This window comes from Vidua chalybeata, chromosome 1, assembly GCF_026979565.1.
Source record: "Vidua chalybeata isolate OUT-0048 chromosome 1, bVidCha1 merged haplotype, whole genome shotgun sequence".
Taxonomy (NCBI): Eukaryota; Metazoa; Chordata; class Aves; order Passeriformes; family Viduidae; genus Vidua; species Vidua chalybeata.
Genome location: NC_071530.1, coordinates 135021434 through 135030386, shown reverse-complemented (window position 1 = coordinate 135030386; position 8953 = coordinate 135021434). Strand labels below are relative to the sequence as shown.

The following is an 8953-nucleotide window of genomic DNA, read 5'->3' as shown; positions in this document are numbered from 1 at the left end:
TTTTTTAGTGATGCACTATCACTATTTAGAAGACTACTTACTTTCATGGGAAATATTGTGCAAAGTGCTCCACATTAGTTTTGGCTGATATTTATTTAACAACAACTAGTGCAGGAACTCAGATCCAAATTCCTCTGAATTTCATGAATATTCCAGTCCTGTTTGTATTATGTACATTTTTTATTTGTCTTTAGCAAATACCAAAGGCATAAGACAGTTTAAGATAGTTTCTTTAGCAATTAACACAATAGCCTTATTCTGAGGAAGTTGCCCCAGAGGAAGTTTCCACATGTAACATAGGGTGCCTGTATAGACCTATATAACACGAAATTGGTGTTATGCATGTGATAACTATGCAGTAGTACAGAAGATAATCTGGAATAATTCAGTCACCATCTCTCACTGTTTTTTAATTAGTTACCTTCGTTTAGATACACACAGAAAATTATTATCCTTCTGAACTGCCTTTTTCGATTACTATTTGGCAACTCTAGTTTCAATATAAGATGTAAAACAGCTCTCTGAAAACTTAAAGAAGCACAACTGTCTAAGAAAATTAGATAAGCCTAGTGAGGGTTAAACTTAACTTTTTCTTCCTCTAAGTGTCATAAGCCCGACCTAGAATTCTTTAATAGAAACAGTGCAGAGCAGAACTGAAAGTATTTTTAATTTTGCTGCTTTGTATATTTACAGAGGGATTACAACAAACTTCTACACTTTATCTACATTTTAATAGGTCAGTACGAACATATGAAGTGTATTAAGGTGGACTGACTTATTAAACTTACGTGAATTAGCCCAAAGCCCCCAGCAGTTGTGTGCGGCAGGGGCTGGGCAGACATGCATGATTGAGGTCATGCATCCAGCCAGTTTGTAAGATGATCCCTCTGTACTGAGCCATCAGCCATCCTTAGCATAGGGGCGCACTCATACACGCATTCCTGTCAAGTCATCTTGTGAAAGGCTGCTTGCTTCCAGCTTGGCTTGAAAGTGCAACCTTAATAAAACTCACTGAAGCCTGAGAGAAAATAGCAGTTCTGCAGCAGATAGTGTAGGGGAAAGAGACTGGGATATGCATATGCAGCTGACTAAAGCAAGCTACATGCTGGACTGTAACAGACAGGAAACAATAAATCTTAGCTACTATGCAATAAATATTCCCAATTTTAACTAAGGAAGCTATCCTCACAGTGAAATTTAAAAAAAAAAACCCAGTTTATCCAAGCTTGATTTTTAAAGTGTGCTGCTCCGCTCCTTTTTCCAAAGACTTTAAGGGAAATTAAGAACAAATTTAAAGAAAGAGGAAGAAAAAGTTTTTTCTTAAAGCAGGAAAGGAAAGTAATAACATGTCAGTTTTCTTTTCCTTTGCTTTCCTGGCAATGATTCTTGCTCTTGTAGGCTGTACTAGCCAGCGTCGGGGTTCAGAAGCCAGTGGGAGAAGATTTAACCGGGTTCAGCACGGGCAGTGCACCTATACTTTCATTCTGCCAGAACAGGACGGGAACTGTCGTGAAAGCACAACAGACCAGTACAACACAAATGCTCTTCAGAGAGATGCTCCTCACGTGGAACAGGATTTCTCTTCCCAGAAACTGCAACATCTGGAACATGTGATGGAAAATTACACTCAGTGGCTGCAAAAAGTAAGTGCTTCTTTTTTTGTTTCTCACTAAATGATTTTTTGGGGGATGTTTATGCTGTTCAAAGTTTTCATTAGTTTCTATGAGAACAGAAGTAATAAGGATTGATACAGTTCTTGGCTGTGTAGGAGAGAAATGTTTTAGCAGAGTGCAGCCTTGCTAGTGACATTGCTTTTGGGAGCTGATTTTCTTCACTTCACTGAAAGATGTGACTTCTGAAGGCTTTTTTTCAAGAAAATATGGATGCATGTGAGTCAGAGGACACAGAAATCCTCCAGAGACTCTACTGACAGAGCATACTAAGTTTTTACAAGCTCTACTTATAGTTCACAGATTCAGCTCAGATGTCATGCAGGATACCTGCTAACGTGACAGCAAAAGGGAGCATTTAAAAAAATCAGCATTTAAGGGCACTGGGTTAAGAATATCATTGTTCCTCCATAAACAAATCCTGTAGTACTATTCTACCCAGCTGATTGCTGGAAAGAAACAGGAAAATATATAGGCATTCACACTTCTAAAACTTCAAAGTAAACATTTTTAACCATGTTGAATACACTGGTCTTGACAGCCTGCTTCAATTTGTGTTTATGTATGTGCATTCTTTCCTAGAAAGGGGAAAATGGGTTTCAAGGTGTTGCAGTAGCTTAATAGAAGTAATTATTTTTATGAAGTTTGTGTCTGAAAGGCTTAAATATGTGAATAATTTCACTCATATGAGCAGTCCCAGTTACCTTAGCATGATTACTCACATGTGTAAAATTACATGTCTTGCACAGATATTGTCCATACCTTGGTAAAGAAAATGGTTTGGGGTAGCTGACCAGTTAAAATAAACAAAAAGTCTATATATAGCTATTTGTGATATTCCCATTCGCGTGCTGCCATTTTGACCTGGCAAAATGTAGAAAATTGCACAATTGAGTGATGCAACTAGTCATGTAATCTGGTACAAGAAAACTTCTATATGTACCCATTTGAGAGATACAGGATTTAACTCCAACACAACTTCATACTAAGAATGAACATCAATAAAACTCTAATGAAGACTCTACTAGCTGGGCTGAAATTTCATATTAGCATAGTTGCTGCTAACCTATCTCATTTACAAGTTTTTTTTCATCCAGACAGTACATAAGACATAAATATGTTAAAAAGCATATACAGGTCCCTCACCCCCCCTAACTTTACTAGAATTTTTAGAGAGGATTTCCTAAGTTTTTGGTAAATTATTTGTTCTCTTGCATATCTGGCCATAGCAAGAGAGAAAAGATTCTGTGCAGAAAATATAACCAAGCATTTAATTTTCAGACTACTTCTCTTATTTTTTAATGTCTTGATCTGCCTTGGGGAATATAGGGCTGGAAATAAGTGGATGTTTTATGTAGAGGAAAATAAATTATTTTACTGTGCGTTGGCAGGCTGAGACAAGCACTAAAAAGAGGAAAGTTGTTTTCTGTTTTTATACACATATGATTTTACTTGAGGAAATTGCCTGCTGAATCATGCTTCTAGGACTTAACTTATTCTGTGTTTGTCCACTAGAGACTGAACTAAGATCACTGTTTCACAGTGATCATGAGGAAAAATGAGTCTCTGGAGTGTGCATGTTTGAGGGTTAGTCCTCTCACACTTTGGAAGGAAGTGATTAAACAGGTAGGAAGCCCAGCGAAAGGGGTTTATATTCGGACTGTTTTCTTCTGCAATGATTGTAAAACTGGCTGAGGGCAGAACTATTCCCCTCCTCCTTTCCCTCCCAGCCCCCAATGCCTTGCTCCCAGGGGTTAGCATAAAACTGGGATTATGCATGTATACCCATGTGTCAGTTCTCCTTGGAATGAAAGGACCTGTTTCTCTGTGTGAAGGACCATGTCTCACTCTGAACAAATGAGGCTGATGCAGCTCCTTTATAGCATCTCTGAATACTGAATTTGCTTTGTTGCTGTTGCCACTACAAAGCATCTCAGCCATAACTCATTTCCTTTCAAAACCTGCATAATGCTCAAGTGTAATGAATATATTATGTAGGTATCTCACATCTCATTTTTATACTCTGCATTTATTTTTCCCCCTAAACTTTCTACACTAGGCAGCATTTTACAATGCACCTGCTGTGAATGAACTAAAGAATAATTAACAGTTGCAGGTCTTTCACTGGAAGAGAATACTTATAATCAGAAATGATGTTTAAGAATTTTAGAAATAGTCTGACTTACATAAAGGAGTTATGTTTATTACTTCAGATAATATATATAACTTTCGATAGCCAATGTTTGGCAAAGTGAATTATTTTCTGAGCACAAATGCTCCCCTGTGACATTTGAAAAATACTTACTGTGAAATTTTGTGTGAATCATGGCTTGCTTAAATTTTAATTTAAAATTATTATTTAATATCCAAACTATCAGATTTTTAGAAGCAAAACAAGTATACTTTTCTGTAAAAAAGTATTTTTTTTTTCTTAATGCAAAATTGCTTCTTTGATGATCTACAAGCTTGATTGTGGACAAAAATGCCCTTGCTTGGGGAGCCAATTATAGGCAATTAAGGCCCAGCCTTGTCCATTATAATTTGCATATCTATAATCAGTGTAACTGGGGTTGGTTGACAAACCAGGGACATGGCAAAATTCTCTGCACAGAAACTCCACTGAAGAAGGTGACCTGGTAAACATTTTTAGAGATTTTCCTAGAACTGTTTATTTTAATACCGGATAACTTTCCCCATTGTTTAAGCTTGGGTTTCATTTCTGCAATATGTTTATACTGATAGTTCAAAACAAACAGTTCATCACATTTTCTTTCTTGCAGTAAGTGACTGGTTCATGTGACACTCTTTGGTATTTAGTTGCAGTGTCTAAGTATTGCCAAAGAGTATTTCCAGCATGAAATGTTATCATCATGTCTTGCTTAGGAAGTTGCTGTTGGCTTGCTGAGCTTACAGTATTGATGGATTCAGTGTACATTCAGGATAGCTCTATAGATGAGTGTTCCATATAGTTTTCCTGACATCTAAATGGTGGTAATAATTGCTATAACAGTAATGAGTTAGTTTTGCATGATCCACTGCTTCTTTTCTTCTCTCTCATTATTTAAGCAGAGTACTATAAAAGCTATAAAAGTATACTATTAGAAGCAAACACATACAAGTATTACAAGAAGATAGATCGATCAAAAAAAAAAAAAAAAAGAAAGCAGCTTCAACTCACTTCCTCTCCCTTCAAAGTACCCGTGCTGTTATTTACCAGCTACAACTAAGGAAGTATGGAAGTATGAAATTATTGTCTTTATTCAATCATTAAAGAAAGAAATTATGAACAGTTTTCTGGGATATCTGTAACCATTTGATACTCTAAAGTTCATTCTTGGAATAAATATACTAAATTATTTTTGTGGTCTTTATTGACTTCCTTATTTTGCAGCAGTAATAACATAAGTGCCCACCTAAGTTTTGAACAGGTCTAGGTTTTGAGGGGGCCATTCATTATGTAGAAACAAATGGCTTTTGGAAAGACCAGTGTCTGTCACTGTGTGCTGTGGCTCCACTGAAAGTCTGCCCCTTTGTGCTGTTTTCTGCAATAAAATATAATGGCTGATTTTTGCCTTGGATTTTATACGGTTTGCTGAAGATGGGAAAATCCCTTACCTGTCACTCTTGCTATGAAGCAGAGTGGAAATATGACTCAGCAAGCTGAGTGAAAATGTGACAGAGCCTACCCTGAGCAGTACAGATCTAAAGAGCTGTAATTATGTCCTACCAGGCAAATTTACGTTAAAATAAAGATGGAGACGGTCACTGTGTGTGTGTGAAAATTTTTTCATACTAAGAAACCAATTTTCATGAGTTGAACTACCACAAGAAATGTTAAAAGTTCCATTTTATTTATAATTATGTTTCATTGGGCATTTTGCAATGTAACAAGTGATGTAAAAGATCACATGATATTTCGATGTTAAATACAACCAGGAAATTCATTATGAACTCCTGAAAACTCTCACAAACAAAAGGTGGTCACTGGATTTGGAATCTGCTATTCTGCATGTATGAGCATTACTAACAGGGCTGTGTAAAGAATGGCTTTCCAGTAAATCTTTCTTTTCTCAAGGTAGACCAGAGCTAAAAGAAAACATTGAGAAAGTTGCATCCAAAACTGGGCACTATTTGGCATCCAGCTCAAGCCTGTATTTATTTTTTAGACACAGAGGCTGCTCATTAATCTGGGTGCTCCCTTGTGCTTTGAAGTCAATGAATTCTCATATCCAAAGGAGAGCCTCATCCTAGTGATATTTGAAGTGAAGTTCCCACAAATGTTGTGAAACAAAGGGTAGAGTACAAATTAGTGGGATTTCTTAGTGTACTACTCAATGAGCAAGTATATATGTATAAAATCCCAATTTAAGGAGTGAAAATAACTTAATGGAAATAAACTGGCTCCAAGAAAATTAATGTTTGAGTGTAAATCCAAAATTGCTTATATTCCCCCAAAAATCTATTGGCCAAAAACATGCCTGCTTTTCAAAGCTTTATTAGTCAAATTGCTCAAGTCCTTGGACTAGTCTGATGTACCCACAAGAAAGAGGCAATACTCCAAATGTGGAAATGTCTGAAAGCTTTACATTATTGGAGAATAATTTATTTGGCAATTAAGGTTTTTTTTTGAAGCAGAAGAATCAGGGAATTAGACTGAAGGACAGTTTCACATGTTGCCACATTTGGTAGCAAATTACTTTAAAAAATATTTCCCATGCTTGGAGGGAAGGCTTTATCATAATGTTCAGCAGGAACTGAATGTGTTTATTTACAGTGATGACAGCCATAATTAGGAAATTCCTGGTAACAATAAAATATTACATTTATTAGTCATCAGAGTTGTCCAACTGAGATGCCCAGTGGGAGATCTCATTTGGAGCACTAAGAGCTTTTCTAAATGAAACTGATATACAGTAAATGTATACAGGGTGCTGAGAACTCATTGTTCTCATTCAACCAAGCAACCTACTCCACAGTGCTGTGTGTCCTGAAAAAAAAAAAAAACACACCACTGGAGGAAAAGTAATGAGATTGGGTATGTCAGGCCTGCATCATCCCACGCAAACTTAGAATTATAGAATCACAGGATCATTAAGGTTGAACAAGTCTTCCCAGATCAAGTTCAACCTTTGAACCAAACATCACCACATTAACTAAATCATTGCACTAAGCGCTACATCCAGTCATTTCTTGAACACCTTCCTGGACAGTGACTCCACTAACTCCCTGGGCAGCCTGTTCCCATGCTTAACCATTCTTTCAATGAAGAATGTTTTTCCATGCTTAACCACTCTTTCAATTAAAGAATTTTTTTTTTCCATCCAAACTGAACCTTCCCTGGCACAGTTTCAGACCATTTCCTCTTGTTCTGTCACTTGCTGCTCGGGAGAAGAGGCCAACCTCCACCTCATTACAACCTCCTTTCACATAATTGTAGAGAATGATAAGGTCCCCTTTAGCCTCCTTTTCTCCACACTAAACAACCTCAGCTCCTTCAGCTGCTCCTCATACCACTTACCTTTAAACTCTTTTTTAAACTTTTCTTTAAACCAGCTTTGTTGCCCTTCTCTGGACCTGCTCCAGCCACTCACTGTCCTTCTTGAATTGAGTGGCCTTAAACTGGACACAGCATTCGAGGTGTGGCTTCACTAGTGCCGCGTACAGTGCCCCTAATTCTGCTTGCCACCCTGTTTCTGATCCAGGCCAGGATGCCTTTGGCCTTCTTGGCCACCTGGGCATGCACTGGCTCACATTCAGCAGCTAACAACCAGCACCCCCAGGTCCTTTGGCACTGTTCCCACTGCAGGGGATTGTTGTGACCCAAGGGCAGGACCTAGCACTTGCCCTTGTTTAATCTAATAGAGATGGCCTTGGTCCATAGATCCAGCCTGTCCAGATCTCTCTGCAGAAACTTCCTACCCTCCAGCAGATCAACACTCTCACTCAGTGCAATCTGTGAACTTACTGAGGATACACTCGACCCCCTCATCCAGTTCATTTAAAAAGTCATTAAATAGGGCTGACCCCAATACTGGACCTTGGGGACCGCATGAGTGACTGGCCACCAGCTGGAAGTAGCACCGTTCACTATCACACCCTGGGCCCAGTCTTAGAGCCAGTTTTTAACCCAGCAAAGAGTGCACCTGTCCAAATCACTGGCTGCCAGCTTCTCCAGGAGAATGCCAGTTACCCAAATAGTTTTTTATTTGCTGTGGGGAATCTCTCAGTGCTGTATGAAGAGACAAGCTTGCTGTAGCAAGCCCAGAGGAAGACTCAGCTGTCTGAATTGTTCTGTGGAAGTCCCTGTTTCTCTTCACTGACCCCAGGAAAATACTGAGCAGATCACTTCCTGATTTAAATGCCTCAGTTAAGTGTGATGGATTTAAGCTTTACTTTTGTCCATGCCTGTAGTATGGACTTCACTTGTGATTGCTAGGAAATTGTAAACTTTAAGTATTCCAGTTTCCCTTTTCTAATACAGGCATAGCACTACTACTCAATTTCACAAGGCTGTTGGGAGGCTTAATATGTTATTTTTTGTGTTGCTTTTGGAGTCTTTCTTGTGGAAAGTATTTTGTGCTCTTAACAATGTATGTATCATAATAATGTTTCCAATATTTACAGAAAATTGTGAGAATAAAAATCTTTTGGAAGGAAAGTAACTATAAAGTAACTACAAGGAAAGTAACTATAAGTAACTAAACTAGTTCATAAAAAATAAGCTTACAAATACAATGAATATACATCTATAAAGCCAAGAATATCGAAGGTTGCAGTTGGCTAAATGGGTTGTGTCCTGCTTACAGTCAGAATAGCTCTCATTCTTGCAGGGTTTTTAAAACCCATCAAGTAGCTGTTGCTCCAACCTGTATCCATCTGCAAGGGGCTGAGTCTTGTACAGATTCTCATGACCAGTGAGGAATACCTTGTTATTCAGTGCTAATGTTTATTTTTGTTAATTAACAAAATTAAATGTTAGTTAATTAATTAACAACTAATTTTGTTAATTTGACAAAATTAACAACATTTTGGGATAAACTTCCTATCAAAACTGGGGTAATTTGCATGACCTATTGCAAGCAAAATCTGAAACCGTCTATTTGTATTCATCTCAATTTACAGTTTAGCTTAGTTCAGTCTTATTGTCTGTATTTACAACAAGGAAGAGCTAGTAAATGAGGACCTTCTGGAACCAGTATCATGGTTGAAGTTTGCTGTGAACTCATCTTTAACACCAGCAGCTCAAGTGTCTTGAATAAACAGCCCTAGTGTAAAAGTCTTCC

The 8953-nt window shown here is 37.8% G+C and overlaps 1 protein-coding gene across 1 annotated transcript in view; it reads left to right on the top strand.

The window, feature by feature from the left end:
• Positions 1-1346: 1346 nt before the first annotated feature.
• Positions 1347-8953, top strand: part of ANGPT1 (angiopoietin 1) — a 150671-nt gene continuing 143064 nt past the window's right edge. Inside the window, exon 1 of the mRNA XM_053947911.1 lies at positions 1347-1643. Within this exon, the coding sequence (XP_053803886.1) occupies positions 1347-1643 (297 nt within the window). The remainder of the gene's footprint in view (positions 1644-8953) is intronic.